Genomic DNA, 23,504 nt, shown 5'->3' on the forward strand with positions numbered 1-23,504 from the left:
ATATGTTTATCTATCTGCACATTTCTGATTATTAATAGCAACCTGTACATAGATTCATTTAATGTAAATCTCTGTTCATAGCTAATACAACCTGTAAATAATGTTCATGTTTCATCCATCTGTAAATATCACCAATTTTCTATAACTGCACTTTATAACTTATACCTGTATCCTGTACTTGCTGCTATTGCAGTGCTGGTTAGACCAAAACTGCATTTATTTGTTGCCGTTTACCTGTGTAATGACAGTATTAAGTTAAAAGTTAAAATCTAATCTAATTGCCCTAAAACGAATATTGTACTCGCCCTAACATGTTTTAAAGCCATCCAATATCTATTAAGTTTTTCTATTGAGCATTAAAATGTTTCTAAAATTGTAACTTTCATGGTAAAGGGGCTCTATATGCTCAGTGTTATTCAGCCATTGATAAACTTCCGGTGAAAGCTTAATGTGACTATTATTTTTTCAATTTCATAAGGTTCCTTTTACAGCATTGATGTTGTTGATGTTGTAAGTTAAAATACATTCAGTTAAACAGACTAAGCATATATTTAGTTGTTGAAGCATAACGGGATGAAAGACTGTGTAACCGCTTGCGCTGTCAGTATACCAGTCCAGCAGACTAGCGCAGAAACTCCATTGAAAACACTGGAGTAAAATAAACTTTAAGGACATAGCGGGGGAAATGGAATTTAATGCTTTTTGTATCCACTTTAAATCGTATATCCATCCAGACAGTAAAGTTGACCAATTTTTATAGAAATCAGACCCTAAACGTGGAAAATTGATAATTTAAAGACAGTTCACTGGAAGCGCTGAGGCTGGCTGAAATTAAAAGTCTGTGTGCATTTAGCCCGTTCCTGGCAACTGTTTCTAACATTCTTTAAAATATCTTCTTTTGTGTTTAACAGGATAACATAAAGATTGGGAAAGACTTGAGGGTGAGGATCTCTTTAATGCACACTTTCCATCTCTTGGTTTCATCTAAGATTGCATACTTTTCAACTAGTTGGTTTGGAATACACAAACTATATTTAAAGTGTGTCTATTGGCTAAATCAAAAGCACAAGACAGACCTGCATCCTCTTGCAGGGCCGGGTTTAACCAATAAGCAAGCGGCCGCTTAGGGCCCCAGGAAATCTAAGGGCCAGGGCCCCCAAATAAATACCTAGACGTATGATACTACAATTTATATACAACATCGTTTTCTATCATATTTTGTATGTGAGGGTCTAAAAATTGTAATTTGAACATAATTAATTTATTACATCTGCATAAATGTGTCCCCACCTTCAATCACAGACCAGTCTAGCAGTCATCAAGAAGGATTTAGTTTTAAAAACGAAATAGTTCATTTATTATGTTAAGTTGTGAATTCAACTTAAGAAAATAAATCGTTTCAAAAGTTTTACAAGGAGCTTTACGTGTTATTATTATTTTGCATAACTATAAAATGTAGAAAACGAGTTCGAATGACAAAAGAAAAATTTAAAAACAAAAAATTAGCATTTTAGAACTTTTAGGCCCCTTGGCTGGAATTGCTTAGGGCGCCAAAATCACTAAATCCACCCCTGCCTATTTGAACACTGGGGCTGCGAATGACTTGAAAAAACAACCAGTCTATGGAAAGACCCAGAAAACTACCCTGACTGCGACAGTAAAGACCATAACGCGTACAACGGCAGGACATGGCAACCCGGAGACCAACAGCATTTCCCGAGCGCAGCTGACACAGTAGCCACGCCCCCTGCGTTTGACATCACACTCCTGCCAGCTTTGCGCAGTTTGCATGAATTGAATTGTATGTGTGTTGTATCACGTAGTATGCTTCACCTCTGCACAGAGTTTGTGTCGCGGTCCACATTATGAAACGCTCGGTTTATACAAACAGCGTCGGAGGATCTTCAGATGAGACGTAAACGTAACACATCGGATTCTCCTGGTGGGGCACAAAAACTTCAACTTTTGCCTTTCTGTTTACATCCTGAGTTATTGATTATGGACGCATGCGCTGTCTTTGCGACATTCTGAAGGTTATGAAACGTAAGTTGTGCAGTACTATGTGTGAAAGTGATCAGCTGAGATTAAAATAGCGAGTCTGCAATGTTGACAATGTTTTCTGAACAGTTGTGGTATTACCAGTGGGAGACATGTGTACTAACTTACCACTTCCTACAATAGTTATCCATTTTAACAACCTCTCTTTTTTGTGTCTCCCTAAAGTTCTCTATGCAAGGTGTATTGACTCTTTCTAATAAACATGGCCTGGTCTTTGGGATGTTGCCATAAAGTCACACCCCTTGAAGAGATGAATGTTGACCTATTTTTTACCACAGTATCGGATGGCTCAAAAGAAACTTCCACATCAATTTTACAGGACATGTCCAGGTCAAAAACAGACAGCGAGAGGAGGCTAGTTAAAATACGGCCACCGAGTCCAAGAACAACTCCACGGCAAACAGCAGGCCGTAGTCTGTCATGTGAACCACCAACCAAATCCATCATCCAGAGGCGAACGCAGTCCCTTCCCTCTCCATCTGAGAGAAGACGGCTCAGCCGTAGAGCCAATGTCCGATTTGTGGACTCCTTGGGGTTGGACCTGGAAAATGTCAAGGTTTTCAAAAGTGGGGAGGATCCGTTCATCCCAGAGCATGTCTTATTTCGACTGCTAATGAATGCAGAGTTAGCCTCTAGTAAGAGGATGGAGATCTCCTTACCATATCTGAAACCCTTGTTCTCCATCCAGCCTGGTGATAGTTCAGACTTTGTGGAGCGACTATGTTTCCAACAAGTATGTCTAGAGCGGGTTTTGTGCTATGAGCCTGGCATTATTGGGATCGTTCAAGTTGTAAACCTGGCATTTGAGAAGGAAGTGAGTGTTCGCTATTCTTTTACGAACTGGAAGAGCTGCTCTGAAACCAAGGCTTACTGGGTGGCAAGCAAATTCAATTCAAACGGACCCTGCTGTGACACTTTTCGTTTTCATCTTCCAGTTCCTCCATTCATTCTTCATCCTGGGGCAGTGCTGGAGTTTGCGATTTGTTATAAAGTAATGGGCACTCAGTTTTGGGATAACAACGGCGGGCAGAATTACAAATTGACCTGTCAGAGTTATAACCTTCCTGTGCCAAAAGAATGTGAAGACAGCATGATACACTTTATCTGAGGAGGACACTGAGGACTTTTTAGAGCACTGTTTCACTTTTCCATTTTACTTGCAACCACCAGCATTTTCACCATGTGATATACGTTGCTGACCTTCTGAGGGTATTGCCATAGCACAATTGGTTTGTGAATAATACCTTGACGCCATATGAAATATAAGATTTTTTAACTATGATTTGTGTTTAACTGGACTGTAGCACTAAAAGTATTGTTGGATTTTGACTTGATAGTATACAAGAGATTCAAAAGAGTGCCTTTACTGTATTTTTTTACGTTTCCGATTTGCACTTACTTGTGTGAGGATATTATTGTCACTATGTGGTAGATTTTAATAATGCTTGTGGACCTTGTATGTAAACACAAATGTGGATAGTGGTCCCTCACATACTATAAAACTTTGCAATAAAGCCATTTGTAGACACATTGCTATTCATTCATTCGTTTTCCTTCAGCTTAGTCCGTTATTTATCAGGGGCTACCACAGCGGAATAAACCCCCAACTTTTACAGAATATGTTTTATGCAGTGGATGCCCTTCCAGCTGCAACCCAGTACTGGGAAACACCAATACACTCTTACATTTTCACACTACGGCTAATTTTTCTTACCCAGTTCACCTATACTACATGTTTTTGGACTAGGGAAACTGGAGCTCCCGGAGGAAACCCACGCCAACACGGGGAGAACATGCTTTTCATTATGTTTCGCATTAAGGGTACCTTTACATGAATACAGTAAATTAAAAACTGATAAATATTTCCTTGCTGTTTAAAAAAAAGACTTGCGTACAGACAACAGTGTTGTCATAACAATATGAACAATTCACGCACATCCATGAAGTTGTCTTAAAAAACTGTATAATACATGCTAGGCCACTGCTTGTTTAATCACAGGCCTGTATAATACATACATGCCTGTGCACTCATGGTTGTTCATTGTGTACATAACATTTAATAAGACATACAGTAACATGTGCTTTATGACAGTTATCACAAAATTACATTTTTGTAGTTTACATCCTTACAGTCAATTTTTGTCATTTAAATTTACATTTTCAGCCCCCCTACATGTTGTTATGATAATAAATAACTGATTGCTTAAAAAGTATTCAGTTTTTTGGATGAATTTTTATTTTTATGTTAAGTTCACCTACATTAAAAAAATAGTATAGTAATATACAGTGCATAGTAAAAGTTATATATATATATATCTATATTATAATATTTACATCTACAACCTTTTTATATATGAATGCTACTGCATACCGTAATATTAACCATAGTGAACTTAAATTGTGTAATAAATACTGTAAAAAAACAAAAATTAACTACAGTAAGTTGTGGTGTATTGTAGCATATTATACTCGTGGCCATTTTATTAGGCACACCTTCATAGTACCAGGTTGGACCCCCGTTTGCCTTCAGAACTGCCTTAATGACATGGCGTGTTATCCTGCTGGAATTAGCTATTAGAAGATGGATACACTGTGGTCATAAAGGGATGGACATGGTCAGCAACAGTACTCAGGTAGGCTGTGGCATTGACACAATGCTCAATTGGTACTAATTGGTCCAAAGTGTGCCAAGAAAATATCCCCCACAGCATTACAGCACCAGCAGCCTGAACCACTGATACAAGGCAGGAATGATCCATGCTTTTATGTTGACGCCAAATTGGAGAGGGGTCTGGATGCAGACCTGGTGCAGTGCAATCTGAGCTGCATCCAATGTTTTTTAATGAGCTCACCTAACCTTACCCATCACAGTGACGTCACTCACTCCATTGAGTGCATTGTGTCTGACGTTGCATTGCTGAGTGATGCAATCTCAACTTGCATCATAATGGCTGCATCCAGATAGTATTGGCAAATTCTGATCCTAGCATCCGAATGTCACAGCAGAAATCGAGACTCATCAGACCAGGCAACGTTTTTTCAAAATTCTATTGGCCAATTTTGGTGAGGCTGTGTGAATTGTAGCCTCAATTTCCTGTTCTTAGCTGAAATGAATGGCACACGCTGTGGTCTTCTGCTGCTGTAGCCCATGCGCCTCAAGGTTGGACGTGTTGTGTGTTCAGAGATGCTGAACCAGAGTGGTTATTTGAGTTACTGTTGCATTTTTATCAGCTGGAACCAATCTGGCCATTCTGGCATCAACAAGGCATTTGTGCCCAAAGAACTGCATATTTTCTCTTTTTCTGACAATTCTCTGTAAACCCCTAGTGATGGTTGTGTGTGAAAATCCCAGTAGATCAGCAGTTTCTGAATCAAATAATCAGACCAGCCTGTCTGGCACCATCAACCACGCCACATTCAGTCACTTAAATCACCTTTCTTCCCCATTCTGATGCTCAGTTTGAACTGCAGCAGATCGTCTAGACAATGTCTACATGCCTAAATGCATTGAGTTGCTGCCATGTGATAGACTTATTAGAAATTATTTTTAACAAGCTGTTGGACAGGTGTACCTAATAAAATGGCCGTTGGGTGTAACGAATTAATTCAAGTACTTATACTTTAGATCAAAAACACTGCAGTATTTTTTAAAGTGGTCAGATTGTTTCTGTCACAATTCATCATGTAAAGAATATATGTACTATTATTAGTTTCATTCATTGATCCAGTTTGGATGCTTTAGACATGAAAAAATACTATATTAATTTATAGGAAGCAGTAAAGTGTTTCTAAATTATATAGTAGTACTGAAATTAATATGTTGTAATAATTATAGTTGCATTTAATTCAACAATTATAGTAACAAACCTATTTTGTAGCCTATACTGTATAACCTATACTGTAGCCTACTAGATTCTCTATGACAATATATTACAACACACCATATTTTACTGTGGTAAAAATTTAAGTATTCTACAGTATTTATAATAGTTTTTCAGTTCACTATAAAGTGTTGAAGATAGATATTATAATATACAGTATTTCACAGTACTGGGTTGCGGCTGGAAGGGCATCTGCTGTGTAAAACATGCTGGAATAGCTGGCGGTTCATTTTGCTGCAGGGACTACTAATAATTAATGAATATAATGAATCAATGAATCAATACAGTATAATAAAAATTATGTTATAGTTTCTAAATGATATTATTTGCTATAAATTACTATAGTATTATTTTCATGTTGTCTAAATCATAAAATATTTCCAGTACTTTTTGGTAGACTTTTTATTTGAATGTTGTCGCCCAAGTCTGTAAACCTTCAGAGAGTTTCTATTATTTTTATTAATATATATATATATATATATATATATATATATATATATATATATATATATATATATATATATATATATATATATATATATATATATATATTATTGCAATTTTAGAACACAGAACATACAAGGGCAATAACATAAAATTAAATTAACGTGAAAATAACTACAATATAAAAAGAAATATTAAAATATTACAATTATTCAAAGAAAATATTTAAGGCTTTAAATTAATTAACAAATAGTGTATTTGTTATACAAAATCTTAAAAGTCTCATTCCAGTTGACATCTTGAAATTGGGATCTCCAAAATCTAATGACTGAAGGAACACTAATGCGACAAATCATTCTAAAATATATATTATCAATTATTTAGACTAAAGTCTAAATTTCTATATAATTTTCTAATAATTTCTTAAGCTCTAAGGCAGGGGTCTCAAACTCGCGGCCCGCGGGCCATTTGCGGCCCTCAGTGCAATATTTTGTGGCCCGCGCCGACCGCTGTACTCTGACAGAATCAGCGGAGCGGGGAGAGAGAGCGATCCCCGCTCCGCTGATTCTATCCGTACACAGCGCGCTTGTCACTCAATGCGCGTTGTCGCGCGCGTTTTGATCAGCTGTGTTGTCGCGCGCGTACTCGAGCGGTGTTGTCGCGCACGTACTCAAGAGCGGAGTTATCGCACGCCTACTGAAGGGCGGGACCGAGGGTGTGTCGCGTCGCGGGGGCACTTTTGTTCATTTTGGAAGGGCACTTACTATGCAAGACTAAAAAGGGCATGTGCTCTGCACAGGTTGAGCTCTATGTGTGCACGTGCCTGCCCTGCATCTAATATATATTATAGGTAGATACAGACTGGTACAGACTGATGTGACTGGAGTGGGGTGGGGGTGTTTTATTTATACATATATAAGCCTTTTTTTAGGTGAGGGAATGGAAGTTTCGAGTGAGTTCCCCCACTTTTTTCCCTAGGACTTCAATAAGTCAAAGTACAGGTCTAGACTTAATGATGATCATCTTCAAGCCATACTGAGGGTCTCAACTGCTTCCACTCTAAAGCCAAATGTGGTTCAGATTTGTGAGAAGAAGCGCTGTCAAGTCTCTGGCAGCAAGAAGTAGGCAAAAGATGCCATGTTCAGAAGAACTGTTCATAATCTTCACTCAATGTTCTATTAATGTTCAGGACACTTCATGTTCAGAAGAAATAATTAAAACTGTTAATAATGACATTTGAGGACTTTTTTTTGTGAAATCCCTTATGCGGCCCAGCCTCACCCAGACTTCGCCTCCTGCGGCCCCCAGGTAAATTGAGTTTGAGACCCCTGCTCTAAGGGAATACCATTAACTACTAAGAAGCATTTTATTCAATCGATTCATTGAAAGGATTCGACTCAAAAGAACGAACTGTTCGATCAATCGCGCTCATTTGCTGCGCGCTCTCGTCACAACACTTTCCCGCTTCGTCTAAACAACGTTGCGGTACAATCGCCAAACACGAATGTAGTCTGTTGATAAGTTTTTTATTTTCTGAGTGGCACGTGAACATTTACGTTTTGTAATTGTATCTCAACAAACGACGTTAATTTCACGACATTTGCTCATAATAAAAAGTATGTGAACTGACCCCCTGAAGTCCGTTGAAGCGTCAGCCGTAATCTGAGGTAAGATCCGAACTCTTAAATTCATATGCTAACGTTAAACTAACCACGATTCACTCCATTAAAATATTAAGCAAAATATTATCGTTTACAACAACAACAACAACGTAACTTACACGGTTATATGTTATTTTGCTGAGTTTTCGACAGTATTTAAGAGAGTAACTTAATGTTACCAACTGACTAACAACATGATTAAGTTTGTCTTCATCTTAAAGGTAATAAAGCACATAGTGTGCCATTTTTAGTTCATTTAGTTCAATTCCGAGAATTGTGAAGACTGACATTCAGAAAGTTCAGACAGATGAGTTCTCAGTATACCAGGAATTTATTCAAGTGTGTTTTCATTGAATTATCTTCATCCGAGATTCATATTTAATGCTTTCAACATTTAAAGCAGGTCGTCATCTTTGCATAATGGCACCTTTGCAGGACCATCAGGTGAGAATTAAATACAGAAGTGCTGCACTAAATGTTTCCTGTAATTATATGAAATGCTTTTTATTCATTTATGGGTACCATCACAAAGCTCACGTTATGTTTTATTGTTAAGGTGGAGAAACTGGTGGATGAGGCGTTCAAAGACAATAATTTTCAAGCTCTGGAAAAATTCTTGCAGAAGGAAAGCAAGGAAGAAACCATTTTGAGATGTTCCAGACAATTTATGGCCAAACTGGATAAGCTGTTCATTAGGGTTAGTTACATGCTGGGCCATACAGAATATGTGGACCTTTTTTGTGATTTCTGCACACAATTTAAAAGAGTCTGTGGGTTTCTGTGGAATAATTGGGAAAGTACAGAGTAGCTAAAAACTTAACAAAAAAAGCTATTTTTTATTTAAATATATAATAATAAGCAGTACTTCCCACACATAGGCTTCACTTTTTTCGGGCTGCCCGGGTATATTTGGGTTATTCTCACGAAACCAGTAAAACAACGTGGCACTTAAGATTTTAAATATAAAACTTAGTAATTTGTTAACAAAAAAACATTATTATAAAGACAACGCTGTTCTCTAAGAAGCACAATGTGTAATTTCAACATAATTTCTTTATTTCTAATCATTTTACTGCATTTTCTACTAAAATTCTCATTACCGAAACGTGTCCATGCATTTTTGAACGTGTGTTATGTTGTAATTTAAACAAATTAGCGTAACATTTTTTGAATAAAAACAAATGAATTGTTTAAATAGATTATCTGACATGACAAAACAAATAGTTTACAGAATATTCATGTATAATAACATTTAGAAAAAAATGAAAAATTAGGTGTCCGTGACAGATGTTCTCATCCTCCGCAACCATTTTAAAGTGCTGTTTAAACACACATAAAGAGTTTAAATAAAGTTTAATTTTGTATATAGAAGCACATGGGCCAGTTGTTTTAAGATGACTGCCAGGAAAGAAAATCTTTTATATTTCTCCAGTTAATTGTAAAATTTTCTCCTGTCAAAATGGTTACAAGACTTTTTGATTATCATTAGCGAAACAGGAAGTTTTCTACATTAACATAATTGTTAGATTTGCAAATTTTTATGAAAACAAACTTTTTTAAAGTCTTAATTATATGCACTGAGAATTTTTTTTTAAATCATCATAGCTTCCCTATTATTTGCAAAACATATTGAGGCACCTCATTCTCCGCAACTCTTTTCTCATGTACCGCAACCATTTAGGGACAGGTAGAGAGAACAGGTGTTTCGGGAATGAGAATTTAAGTAAAATTGCATACTAAATTCAAACAACTCTTTTGAATTTAATGTTAATTTTAAAATGTACTAACTGTTTATATTTTGCTTTGATTTGTTTTTATTTTAATCAGTCTGCAATGAAAAAAATTAAATCTTTAGCAAAAGCCAGGTTGGAAAAAATTGTACAGCAACCCAGAACTACTTGAGGAGTATAGAAGGAAAGAAAGAGAGAGTTTAGATTTGGAGATGGCATAGCAGGTGTAATTACTAAAAGAAACACTCTACAGTGTTAGAAAATCTAATCATTTAAGTTAATAATTTATTTTTGATCTGCACACACGCAGTGTACAAATGCGCATACACGCACACAAACATACACACACAGAGGGCCCTATTATACACCTAGCGAAATGTGGGGAAAGGCGTGACGCAATTGTTGTTTGCCAGTTTCAGCATGGTGTAGGAGTCGTTTTGAGGCGTTGCGCTACGCTGTTTAAATAGCAAATGCATTTGCGCTCATATGTGCGCCCTTAGGCGTTCTGCTCTAAAAAGGAAGGCGTTCTGAGGAGCATTGCTGGCGCGGTGCTATTTTGAGAAACTATAATAGATTTTTCAATAGACCAGAACAAAGTAAATTGTAAAATATTACAAAACATATTATTTTCTAGCCTACTAAAAATATAAAAACCCTACTTTCATGCCTTCTTCATCTCTGGAGACTTTTTCAGTTCATTCATAATAATTTGCTTTTGTATAATGTTATCATTAGCAGTATTAATTATTATCTACATATTTATATTTGTTTTATTAAAAACAAGCTTAGATTTGCCCACCTGTCATGTTTTAGACCATATGGGGCACAGCATGTGTATTAGGATATAACTCAGGTTTTTGACCACACTTCATTATTATTGTTCATTTATTTGTTTGCTGAAAATTAGAACTGAATTTAGAAATAGTTTTGAAACAAATCTCTGTGCTTAAACAAAATTAATTATTTAAAGGCTAATTGACGTCTGTGCATAAAAGGTTTCAATATTAGATCATGCATTACGACGCAAATCGGATTTTTCCATCCTTATATTAGCAAAAGTGGATTATGACACGCCCTAAATGCATTTGCAACCTGCGCTTTGCATTTTGCGCATGGATCATCAAAATAGAGCCCTGAGTGAGAAAGAGAAAATAACCAAATATGTCAAATATGAACATTTATAAAATATTTTGTTTGCAAAAATACTAAATCACCATGATTCTGAAAAAAGATGCTAAGTGGGAAAAACAACTCACTGTATCATACAAAATGTTAAGCCTTTTGTGTAGTCTCTTTATAGCCATATGTAGTTTTTACGGTAACCAAAATACTAAACTTTACACTTCAAATCACTTTGTCAAGCAACAAATATCGAAACCTTGTCAGAAAGAAGTATTTTAGCTTCTCTAGAAAGGAATTCCCAAGCAGCATTGTAGAGATAGTAATACTAGAACCTAGTGTTTGCACCATGTCATTGCATGACCAGAGGGTGCTAATCTTTTAGAATTTGTTTTCAAATGGCAGTCTTTACTTTACCTGGAAATACCAAGTGTATCTGTTTGTGGACTGCAAGACGGGCGTAATATGAAGGTGCGTGACTTGTAGTAAGTTAGAGAGGCGCAATTTGCAGTAATGGAGATCCCATTGAACCATGTGAGATGTCACAACGAGATTTTGTTGGCATGATGGTGGAAATACTTACAAGAGATCATTTTCTCCAAATGTTTTTATGAGTTTTCTCCAAATGTATCCACACCCAATTAATTTGATATATTATTATATTCATTCATTTAGCAACTCGGTTATGACTTTGAGCACAACAAGTATGAAGTATATGGTTGGGTTTAGGGTTGTGGTAGGTATAGGCGTTAATCACTGTGATGGTTAGGTTTAGGTGTGGAGTAGGTGTAGATGTTAATAACTGATGGGTACATCGCCATCATGCCGACAACATAGAGTGACATGTGGGTCTCCATGACTTTAAATTCTGCCTCTACTACAAGTTATGCCCCCTTCATGTTATGCCGCTGTCTTGCAGTCCGCAGACAGACCCTACTCGGAAATACAGCACTAATTTAAACTTAATTAAAAAAAAATAAAAAATTCCATTGTTTTCAATAGGGGAAATGTATGTTAATTACTGCATAAATATACATTTTTACCACAATCCCCAAACAAAATTAAAAATAATAAAAATATTACAGTGTTTCCTCTAGGATTTTTTCCAGCTGTGGCGGCAGGCCTTTTACACAAATCTATCAACAACCTGTGGCGTTATTTTAATGACAAATGTCGTAAGTACTAGTATTAGTAGTCAAGATCGCATTTATGTAATAGCCTACAGCATGGGGATCTCTTTGCTTGCATGCCGATTTCCTCTGCTCGTGCACACCCCCTTCTTCTTGCACACCCCCTCAAATATTAGCCGCTTCAAGAGCATGCAGATCTTCTTGTGCGCTCTCAAATAAACGCTGCTGAAGTGTGATTTAGTGCGTTTATGTCTCTAGCATTTATTAGATTTTCTAGGAATATTTATGAATGTCTCTAATAGACCTACATAGTGATATTAATGTGTCCTGAAGTAAAGTGAAACAGCTATACGTCGTGTTTGCTGGCCTCACGCATCATGCACCTGTCAGTCAGACAGTCAGCACATAACCTTAAGGGTAAACGAATGATGCACAGCACTACTACAGTTACAAAAAAGTTTGCACTGTTATAATTCACTTACCTTTTAGTACGTTTTGGTGCGAGTATCACTGCTATTAAAACAATAAAATGTTTTGAATGAGAAGCTGTAATTTAGCTGTGGCGGGATGAATTTTGGCGTGGCGTCCCGCCATGGAAGATTGAATGTATAGCTGAAACCATGTATTATATAAAAATGATTGCTACATCATTTTAGCTAAATATAATAAGCTAAAAAAAAAACTGTGGGTACTTTAGTTGTTCATCCCTTTTTAACTGGCTAAGCCCACAAATCTGACTCCCAAAACAAGGGACACCAGAGGGTTAAAGCTGTACTAGAGACCACACTATCTAGTGAGGATGATGATTTATTTCAGCTTATCCAAGCAAGTGGACATTTTTCTTTGAAATTAAAGTTATGTTTTAAAGCACTAATATTCTACATCAAATGTTTAACAAAATCTAATAATATACTTGAAATCAATGTTAAAATGATTAACCTAAATTCTGCAACCTATTTATCATTACCGCAACCAATGTTCCTTAAGTGATATTAATATTTTTTAATCGTTTGCTTTTCAATGCATGTGCATAATCTACAAATTATGTCCTTTCAGGTTAGCCACATTATTTTGAAAACACATCAGGTTTTATCAAAATACATTAAAAAAAGTGTTGTCAATTGTGTACGGTGTTTCGGTAATGAGAAAAAACAATAAAAATAAAAAACTCTGTTAATTTAAAAATAAATGTTATTGCAGAATCTCAAGTAACTCCACATCACTGTTAATAATCCCTTTTTTAAAAATGTCTAAATTAATTAGCTTTTTTGTAAGAATCAATTTAGCAGACTGTTGCTGTAATGAGATTTTTTATTACTTGTTTTGGAAATTATGCTCAAAAAGGTACTAAATGATGTGTATATATATTTTTATTTAATGTTGACAAATGCTCCAGACTTTGTTTCAATTATCTGCAAAACCAAAATTTTATTTAAACATTTTTTAAAAATTCATGTTTGAAAATTTTTAAACTACGTTTTCGTGAGAATCACCCATTTAGTGACACATTTTTTTAAACTATATTTAACATCCTTTTACACTTTTTTTTATATCTGCCTATTATAACCATCCGTGATGTGGGTAAATAGTGAGATTTATTTCAAACCTGTGGAAAGCACTGAATAAGTATATATTTTTATTCAAATTCTGTCCAATTTGCAAATTGTATTATACACATATCATGTAAACAATATTCAATAATATAACGATTTAAAAAAATACTGTATGCACAAAGATAAATGAACACTAGCACGCAAGTAGCAGTGCAGTATGGCTGTATATCGGCACTTGTGGGAGGGTCGAGTGCCTTAGTGTCCCACTAGTGATGATATACAGCCATATTGCACTGTCACGAGTGTGTTATTGTGTTTATACAACAGTTTAACGGCATAATTGTGTATATTAAAAAGAAATTAAAACACAAAGAGTCCAAAAATCTTTTTGTATGAAGAACTACTTTCTTCCGCCATTCGTTCACATCTGCAACTCACAACACAGCACATCTCAGAACAGCAGAAACTGTTGCTAATTCACAAAAGTCAATTTATAGCTAGTATTTGAATGATTTTCTAAAGCATAATGTCTAAAGTAATGACAAAACAGGAGATTTTGCTTAGATTTTAAGATTATAAGGCTAAACAGCATAAAACGGCATCAGTCTACAGAGATTTCCCAGTATTTCTCTGTTGCATTCAGAAGATCACATTAAATAACCCCAAAAAAGCCAACTCAACGCAAACACTAAACACATGCAGGCATTTCTTTTTTCTTTCTTTTTACTGAACCAGTCTGCAGTAATGAAAACAGGAGACTCATTAAGGACAAACAGATAGCCAACCAAAAAGTAACTCAGGGTTATACAAATAGTGGCCAACACAAAATACATACATTCCTGATATGAGTCCCATCTCACACTCAATACAATTACTATGATATAAATACAGCACTACAACATACATCAAAAAAGAGAGATTGATTGTCACTTACCAGATTTATAATTATTTGACAAGCTGTAGTTTGTAGTTTTACACTGAGTTTTTCTTCTCTAAGGGCTTATTATGCTGTCTCTGTCGCCACCTTTTGGATGGACAGTCATTGCTCTGCTACAAAACAGCTACATTCTCACCTAAAAGCCTCAAAAGTACATTATGTTGTCCAACAGCTGCAATATTTGTGAAACTGTAGTCCTCTGCTTGCCTCACGTGTGAGCGGAGTAATACACAAGAGTGAAGAGGCTGTACGAATTCTGATATTGCAGAATATTGTACCACTATCTGCCAATCAGATTCAAGAACCAGACATTGTATAAGTAAACAGATGGAACTACAGTGTCAACAATCTGGATTTATATGGGCGGAGATTTTCTGTGGGCCTAGTTATATGTTTAACACTACATGCAACCATTTCACTTAAATTACATGTTGAATTGCATGCATTAAATGTCATTTTCTTGTAGGAAATAGAGGTTGGAAATGTGGACCATGCTTGTCTGGTGCTTACCATTTTAAACAAACATGGTGAGGTTCTGGTGTTTCCAGGAGGTGGAGGAATTTCTTCAATGGTTGCGCAGGGATTTGTTAAAAAGATAAGTGTATAATCAGTGTTGCTGCTTTGTATCTGTTTTGGTGAAAGCGATAATGTATTCATGGCTTTAATGTGTATGTACCTGGTGCAGTGGTTCGAGAAGGCTAGAAAGCTGTGGGTGGAGGCAGGGCCATCAAAAAATGAGGGTTTGATAAAGCTGGCAGAGGACTTGTTTGATGTGCTGATGGTTTGTAATGACACATTTTCCTATTTTAAATTTATTTCATATCCCTTTTAATTAAATAAAATCACATTGTTCTTGTGTTTTCCAAATTTTTCTCCTAAGTTTGGTTTTAAATAGTTTACTTTTTCAAATGCATAAAAAAGGTAATTCATAAGACATTTTTTAATATTAGGATTTATAATAAGTGCAAAATAATTATGGAGTCCTATTGAAGAATTTAATTAATTAGACAATCTTTTGATTGCTAAAATGCAACAAATGGAAGTAAATACTTTGATACGTATTAAAAGGCTTTTATTTTTAAAGTTAGATTTTAAAATTATAAAATTTAGACTTTTAGAATATTAAGTAAGCAGATTCATTCTAAATGATGAAAATAAGTGCACGAAGTGTGTATAGCTATAGAAAGCAGTCTTTGATTTTTTTTTTACATAAATGCTTGAAATGGCAGACATAGTAAATCACTTCACTTTTAAACTTTTGCAACAAAATCAAGAGAAGACAAAATAGTAAAAATAAATAACATAACAATAACGATAGTAAATGAAATAAACAATAACAATGTATAAACCAAACATATACATAAATAACAATAAAATAAAAATATTTAAAGTTGTAAAAAAAGGAAAAAGAAGGTTGGAGGTGGTGATGGAACAAAGATTTAAATGGATTCAATTAGGCATGGGCCGGTTTAAGATTCTGAAGGTATGACAAATTTGGATTAAAAATATCAAGATTTCACGATATTATGATTGTTTTTAAGAGTCTGGGTAAAAACCAACAACTTTTCCCCCATTAAACACAGTATATATGTTTTAAAGAAACATTTTTAAATATTATAAACAGTAAACATGTCAGGCTGAATTAATAAAATAAATCATTGACTTCTGCTATCTTTATTAGTTTCAAAAACACAGATTTCTTTACAAATTAAAAAGGTATCTTTGAATATCTTTCTTTTCTTTGGATATAAAGTAAGGTCTGTAGCATGCTTGGATGTTGGTTTATAAGCGATTTGATTGTCAGATGTTTCCTGAATCGTGGACTGACCAGTAGCTTTTGATGTGGAAGGTCCTTTTCTGCTGGAGATACTGTTGCCCTAAAAAACTAAATAAAATAAAATAAAAAAAAGTTGTGAAAAACATTAAAAAAAAAAAAAAAAAAAAAAAAAACATATACAGTAGTAATGGTATAACAGATTTTTTTTTATATCTGAATTTTCCAAACCCTAAATCCTAGATTCAATCAATGGGCAAACTTAGAAGTGAGTAAAAATAATAATAAAGTTTTGCCATTTATTATAAAAATATAACTTTTATTCCAAGAACATTTTTTCTTTTCTACCTAAAATACATGGTATCCACAAATTAAATGTTAACATTTATTACTGCAATCTAAAGTAGAAAAAGTACTAAAACATAACAAAATAAACAGAAGAAAAAGTATAGTTTTATTTTTTTCTGTGTACACACACTCTGACACACATACTGTAGTACAGTAGATGATCTGATTTCTGCATTTCATTTCACCTTTGCAGGTTGTCCATGAAAGTTGCAAAGAAGGTGAGTGTTTTGTTCAAGTTCAAGAAATGGGAAGGTTGAACAGCACTCTGAATCCAGTTTAATCTGTGTTCTTCCTCAGGTGCATATGAAGTTACAGAGTCTCTGCTTAGTCATATTGGCAAACTGGCTTCTGATGCCAAAATAAACATCATAATCCAGAAAGAGGTAAGTGATTCAATGCATTTATCTATGGAAAATCACCTTACCTTACCTTACCTTACCTTACCTTACCTAATTTAGCAACCTTTATGACCATATTAAAAACTCATTCTACATCTTTAGTCATGACACTTGAGCTTTGTTTACCCAGACTTTTCCAGAAATAGAAGTCTGAATCAAAGGGGTCAATGTATGAAGGATTATTATTTACTCTTAATGACAGGCAGCAAGGAAACTCAATGCTGTTCTGGCAGAGGTTCCCACAGAGCTGAAAAAGAAGAAGAAGATTCTGTCGTCTCAAGAGGCCTCGTCTATGATGTATGTTGGATGATGATGCATTTTCATTCTTCTTTGTCTAGAAGGATTCTTTAGTGAATAACCATACATTCAAGTAGGGATGCTTTAACCTGACTCTTTTCCCTTCAATACTGGGTTTTGTTTGATGTACATTCTCATTTGTTTGAGTTCCAATCCAATACTTTACAAAAATGTTAATTTGAATTGTCTAACAAACTGTATACCTAACTGTGTGGAAGAGACTGCGATCATTATTTTGTGCAAGACATTAGGCTTGACTTAAATATAAATTTTTTAACATAGAAAAACAAAAAACTAAATAAAATAGTAAATCATGAAATAATTATTAATTGATTCATTTTATAAATTAATATTTATTAAATAAGTGTGCACCCATCTAACAGCTAAGTATAGAAGTGGTTTCACAACCTTGATAAAACATAAGTTAAATCTTGGTATAATGTCACAGTCAGTGACAGATGCTCTGATACAATTTTGTTTGGGCTTTTGTTTACATTATTGAATTTCTATACCTATAATAAACCAGGGTATAGAAACTAATTTAATAGTTTTTGTGTATGAAATTCAATAAATACAAACTACTTTAATAAAAAAATGACTTTACCTTAAATTAATATTTGCCAGGTCTGCACAGTTTCTCATAGTTAGCAAGAAGTCACAGTAAGAAGGTCGCTGGTTTGAGCCCTGACAGAGTTTGCATGTACTGCCTATGTTGGCGCAGGTTTCCTCCAGGTGCTCGGGTTTCCCCCACAGTCCAAAGACATGCACCATAATTGAATTGAATAAGCTAAATTGGCCGTAGTGTATGTGTGTGAATCCAAGAGTGTATGGGTGTTTCCCTGTACTGGGTTACAGCTGGAATGGCATCCGATTTGTAAAACATATGCTGATAAGTTGGTGGTTCATTCCGCTGTGGTGACCTCTAATTATTAAAGGGACTAACGCCCCGTTTATACTAGTGCGTTTTAGTTTTAAAACGGCGTTTTAGATCAAAAACGATCCACGTCCACACTAGCGTTTCACCTAGCGTTTCTGAACATATCTCTGTCCACACTACGCCACCAAATCACGTGACCATTTGCGCACTCTGGGCATGCCCGTTCTAGTATAAACAGGAAGCGTGTGTCTCGCTTGGCATTTGGTTATTGTTAGTCAACAAACGCCGGTTGAACAATGAACGGGATGGCAAAGAAAGGAAGAGAGGTATTTTTGTGGACAGACGACGAGGTTGAGTTGTTACTAAACGTAACACATGAATAACTGCTCAATGGCACCTAAAACAGACAATAGTGCTAACAACGCTCCCATTTTTGTGTCCATGTTGTTGTTTACAGTGAAGGCTGTTCTGCTGTCTTCCGGTAGCGTTAAAGCCATGTCTTATAGTCATGTGTTAGGGGCTTGACGAATAAGGGAAGGATACGCAATGACACAAAAGCCCCAATCAGGTAGCGAATCTCACCAGCCCCGCCTCCGTTTTCAGATGTCTCTGTTTTTCCCCATCCATACTGAGATGGAGCAGCTGCGTTTCAGAATTAAAACAGCCTCTCCATCGTTTTCAAAACGCTCCTTTTTCGGCGCTCGAAAACTCTGGCGTAGTGTGGACGGATGGCGTAACCGTAGCAAAACTTATGCATTTTCAAACTAAAACGCATTAGTGTAAACGGGGCCTAAGTCAAAGGAAAATGAATGAATGAATGAATTATGTTTTCCATTGTTGTGCATACAAAACACACATTTGTAACTAGTTATTAGTGTTATATAGATACAGGGACACTGAAGCTACTAAAGCAGCGAAGATCAACTGGTCTGTTTATAAGCTGACGTACGAACAGTCCACTGTTGAATTGACTGATCTTGGCGGCTTTAAAACGCTCCAGTGTCCCTGTATCTGTGGTTACACTCACAGTGGTGAGTTTGGAGGTTAATTGATGACCTTCGAGGCCGATCACAGTCATTTCTGTTGAGCACAGCGCTGTTAAGGAACGTGCTCAAATGTTAGCAGGAAATGGACATTTTTAAAATCTCAGTAACGATTGTTAAAGAATTTCAGTATCGGAACAACACTACTAGTTACAGAAACTGGTATTGTTTCTCTCATGTGAAAGTACTTATTCATTCTGGAAAGTACATGTAGTGTGTAATATGCCTGCTTTTAACCTGTTTGTTCTGGTTTTAAATAGGATTGGTGTGGCCTGTCGAATCCTCAAAGGTGGAGGTTTGTACAAAAATTAATTTTTTGAAAAAAAAGTAATTTTTGAAATTCAAATAAATAAATAAATCAGTCATATAATCACTATAAACCCTTATATTGGAACTAACTATCTACATTTTTTTTTACTGCTGTTTAGATTATGACCTGCAAGTGTCTTTAATGGAGGCCCTCTGCAGAATGGTTTCACCAGCTCAGAGGAATGAACTAGCTGACTCCTGGTTCACCATGACCTTTGTCTCCTCTGCATTCAAAAAGATCAAGGATTCTGAGTTTGAAACTGTAAGTATGACCTTGCATAAATTTAGTTTAAACTGAACTCACGTAACCTTTCACTATGTTATTTCTGTTTATTTCTTTGTGACAGGACTGCAGGAAGTTTCTAAATATGGTCAATGGCATGCAAGGAGATGGAAGAAGGTCGTAATGTATATATCTTAATGCCTTTTGACAGCTTTCCCCTATCACATATTGTATAATATGTTTTGGTTTACTTTCTCACAGTGTGTACTCCTACCCTTGCCTAGAGGCGTTTTTGGAAAAACATGAGGTTAGTTTCACATTTAAAAGGGAATAAGAAAGATTCTCTAATTATGTTCAATTATGAACTCAGTGTATATTTCTGTATATTTCAGCTGCTTATGCCAAAGGATGAGAAACTTGAAGCATTCTGGATTGACTTCAACCTAGGAAGCCAAAGCATCTCTTTTTACTTCAGTTTGAGCAAGGATGCCCAGGTAATAATGGCTTTAGTTTATCAAGGTTGAAGCATTGTACATTTGACTCCAGAAAATAATTGTACTATACAAATAAAAGTAGGGCTGCTCGATTCTGGCTAAAATGTGAATCACGATTTTATTTTATTTTTTTGCTTAAAATCAAGATCTCGATTTTCTCACGATTCTGTAGATGTAAAATAAAGATTATTATTAGTAGACTATTATTATTGTTAATTCTCAAACATAAAAACAACTGGAAAAATATTAGGCCAATGTGTTGCTTAAAATGCAAAATTTTGTATAGTCATTATGGTAGACTTGAACAGACTTTAAGCATGTCCTGTTTGTTAATTCACAGTAAAATAATGACATCAGAATACAACTATTCATAATTATAAAGTTGAATTAATATGTTTGAGACATATGCTTGCAGTCTGTCATTGACAACATTATTAGGCCATTTGTTTTTACTGGTAAAATGAGACATTTTTTATTATCAGATTCCTTCTTGCATTATATTCAACATTAAATAGGCTAGGGTAGTTATACTGACACAGCAACCATTTATTCTCATGCACAACGCTTTGTGTTTACTATGAAAGAAAAAAACATTTCAAATGCTTGTCATAATCATAACTGTAAAATGCCATATATTCATTTAAATGTGCGCCGGCTTCACTTTCTTCACTTTCATTCTTTCAACATGGCTCCCAAACGATTGCTCTGTACAACAAACTGAACGTTATTTACAAATTTGTTACTTGTTATTCACAGCCTATGCAGGTTCTGTTAACTAAAGTAGGGGCCATTGGCGTGCACACGCATGTTCTCGGTAGTATACAAACAGCTCGCAGTCTGCTCAAGTGTGATTTCACGATGGTACATCATTACATTTAGACAGAAATGACATTTCTTTATACCTTATAAATACAGTATGTGACACTTTTTACACCATTTGAAGGTGTCCATGTTTCTGTGAAGACTTGTGTGGCTACCTTTAAGCTTTTCCTGACCTTGAAAATATAATTGGCTGAATCGTAGAAAAGCTGAATTAAGATGGTGTGTAGGGTCGAATTGAGATTGTGATATTTTTTCGATTAATCGTGCAGCCCTAAATAAAAGCTTTAATCTTATTTGACAGTTACTTAAAGAAAATGAGTAAAAAATAATATTAATTATTATTATTATTACAATCTTTTTAACAAGCGCTCTGGCCAAGATTAGCCAGTATACATGTCACATAGGCCTAACAGACACCAAAAAAAAAAAATAAAATAACAGTTAACACGAATCACACATTGACAAACTATTCATAACATCTTCAAGCCTGTGTTTCAATCTCTAAATCATTTATACTCTTTTAAAAAGCTTGTATTGAAATCAATTCTTTAAATTGCAACTTTGCTTGGTGATTATGTCATGCAAAATGTGCTGTATAGTTAAATGCCATCTCAGTCAGCACTTTAACCCTCTGGGGTCTGAGAGTGTTTTTTGTGGCTCTGGAGAAGTTTTGACATGCACTGACATTTGTGTTGTTTTCAGTATCTTAAAAACATATTAATGGCTAGGGTGTGATAACACTGTAGTTGGGCTACAATAATACCTAAGCAGCATGCTTGTATGTGTTTGTGTTTTTGAGAAAAAAAACATTAATGCGTGGTTAGTGAAAAACAAAAAATTTGAAGTTACTGAAACAAGGCCGTGAAACACACAGAGAACATTTGTGTACAAGACTTTTGAGAACTGGATCTGGTAGTCTAGTGTTTTCGCTTCAAAATGATGTGAGAATCATCTTGTTAACTTGCTCACAGAAAACAATATAATGAATTAAAAATTCTAAGTCACTTTTTGAGTGAAATTGGTTTATGCGAGAAGGCGTGAACTATCATTACTATGCAGTGAGTCACACCTGAAGACAAAGACCTGCATAATGAGCTGCATAATGAGCCATCAGACAGGTGCAGTATGTGACTAGGAGGGAAGAGTTTCAAGAAGGAATCAGAGGAAAGTTTATATACTTTTTTGTTTGCAGTTTATTTAAAATATATTAATCACACAAAATAACTGGAGATACTTTTGTGAGAATCAGTACACTCTATAAAACTCTGCAAACTTTTAAACTTACACTTAGCAAATCTACTGATTTTTTTTTGTAAATGAAGAGTTTAGTTGCAAAATGATATATATTTATTTTGAGAAATGTTGGTTATTTGACATTATTATTTAAGACATCAACAGTCAAGTTCAGTCACAATTTTTTACATTAAACTATTAAGCTCATTGAAGTCCAGGAACACAATATTCTTCAAACCCAGGATATTTTTTATTTAATTTTATGTCTATATATAGTTTATAAATAAGTCAAAAAACATGCCAAAATGCAACATATTATCTTAACATTGTCAAACATCTTAAATTAGTTAAAAAAAAACAATACATCATAATACAATTCTGAGTTAGTTTTGGTAAACTTATATTAGAGCAATGTTATTTTAAAGAATGATAATTAATCGATTTGAACAAAAATAACTGTGAGCAAAAGAAAGCAGGTGAAAAATACCATGTGCGATAATGAAATCTGTTAAACAGTCGCGTGCATCACAGCAGCTTTTGGCGCAAGTGATCATCCTCTCATTCGGTAATCACAGTAATTATTTAAAGAATAAACTTACAAAGGACACTTAGAAATGTAACCTTGCAGACATGTATCTTGTGATGAGGAGGGGCGCCGGAAAAAGGCAGTATTTCACTCACAAACGCAGGATTGTTTTTATCTTGGTCCACTTTTTTAGCGTTTTTATACATTTTTGTGACGTTGAAGGCTACATCTTCATCTAACATATCAAGCTTTATATAGATATCATAAATCATCATCTTTGTTGACTATTTGCCGAGTTTTATTTCATTTTAGTGACGTGTTTTTCTGACCACAGTCTGCTCGCGTCTTCAGATGCTTGTAATAACAATGCCTCGTGGGCGTGGTCCCATTAAAACTAATGAGATCAGACTGAGAAACTAGACATAGCGTTAATTTCATACTGATTACTTTATCAAGCAATGTTTGTTTTCAACATGCATAGCTGCATTTAAAAGTAGACACTTTAAGCTTTTTAGAGATGCATGTCTCATCTGTGTGCGTTTTGTATTCGCGGAGTTTCAGCGCATTTTACTGACGCGTTTCTAAAAGCAGTTCACAGAGAGAGAAAAGACAGAATGCCTACACTGTTTGTTTTCCTTATTTTGCAA

At 35.1% G+C, this 23,504-nt stretch overlaps 2 protein-coding genes across 5 annotated transcripts in view; both read left to right on the forward strand.

Annotated features, from left to right (window-relative positions):
• The first annotated feature begins 1,821 nt into the window (after positions 1-1,821).
• On the forward strand, positions 1,822-3,587 carry ppp1r3da (protein phosphatase 1, regulatory subunit 3Da). The gene is given in 2 exon segments (NM_001110412.2): positions 1,822-2,043; positions 2,224-3,587. A coding segment is annotated over 1 exon segment (906 nt). The 5' UTR covers positions 1,822-2,043; positions 2,224-2,260; the 3' UTR covers positions 3,167-3,587.
• A 4,172-nt stretch (positions 3,588-7,759) lies between these two features.
• Positions 7,760-23,504, forward strand: part of sycp2 (synaptonemal complex protein 2) — a 61,412-nt gene continuing 45,667 nt past the window's right edge. Inside the window, exons 1-13 of one of the 4 annotated variants that reach the window (XM_087306618.1) lie at positions 7,760-8,050; positions 8,445-8,488; positions 8,601-8,741; positions 14,980-15,108; positions 15,190-15,294; positions 16,829-16,853; positions 16,933-17,018; positions 17,236-17,330; positions 19,511-19,545; positions 19,679-19,821; positions 19,907-19,959; positions 20,044-20,089; positions 20,175-20,276. In XM_087306618.1, the coding sequence (XP_087162744.1) occupies positions 8,465-8,488; positions 8,601-8,741; positions 14,980-15,108; positions 15,190-15,294; positions 16,829-16,853; positions 16,933-17,018; positions 17,236-17,330; positions 19,511-19,545; positions 19,679-19,821; positions 19,907-19,959; positions 20,044-20,089; positions 20,175-20,276 (984 nt within the window). In that variant the 5' untranslated portion in view covers positions 7,760-8,050; positions 8,445-8,464. Of the gene's footprint in view, positions 8,051-8,444; positions 8,489-8,600; positions 8,742-14,979; positions 15,113-15,189; positions 15,295-16,828; positions 16,854-16,932; positions 17,019-17,235; positions 17,331-19,510; positions 19,546-19,678; positions 19,822-19,906; positions 19,960-20,043; positions 20,090-20,174; positions 20,277-23,504 lie in introns of all 4 variants that reach the window. The other 3 variants (XM_087306620.1, XM_087306621.1, XM_087306619.1) reach the window with 3 other exon arrangements.

Source organism: Danio rerio, chromosome 23 (genome assembly GCF_052040795.2).
Source record: "Danio rerio strain M-AB ecotype USA chromosome 23, GRCz13ab, whole genome shotgun sequence".
NCBI lineage: Eukaryota > Metazoa > Chordata > Actinopteri > Cypriniformes > Danionidae > Danio > Danio rerio.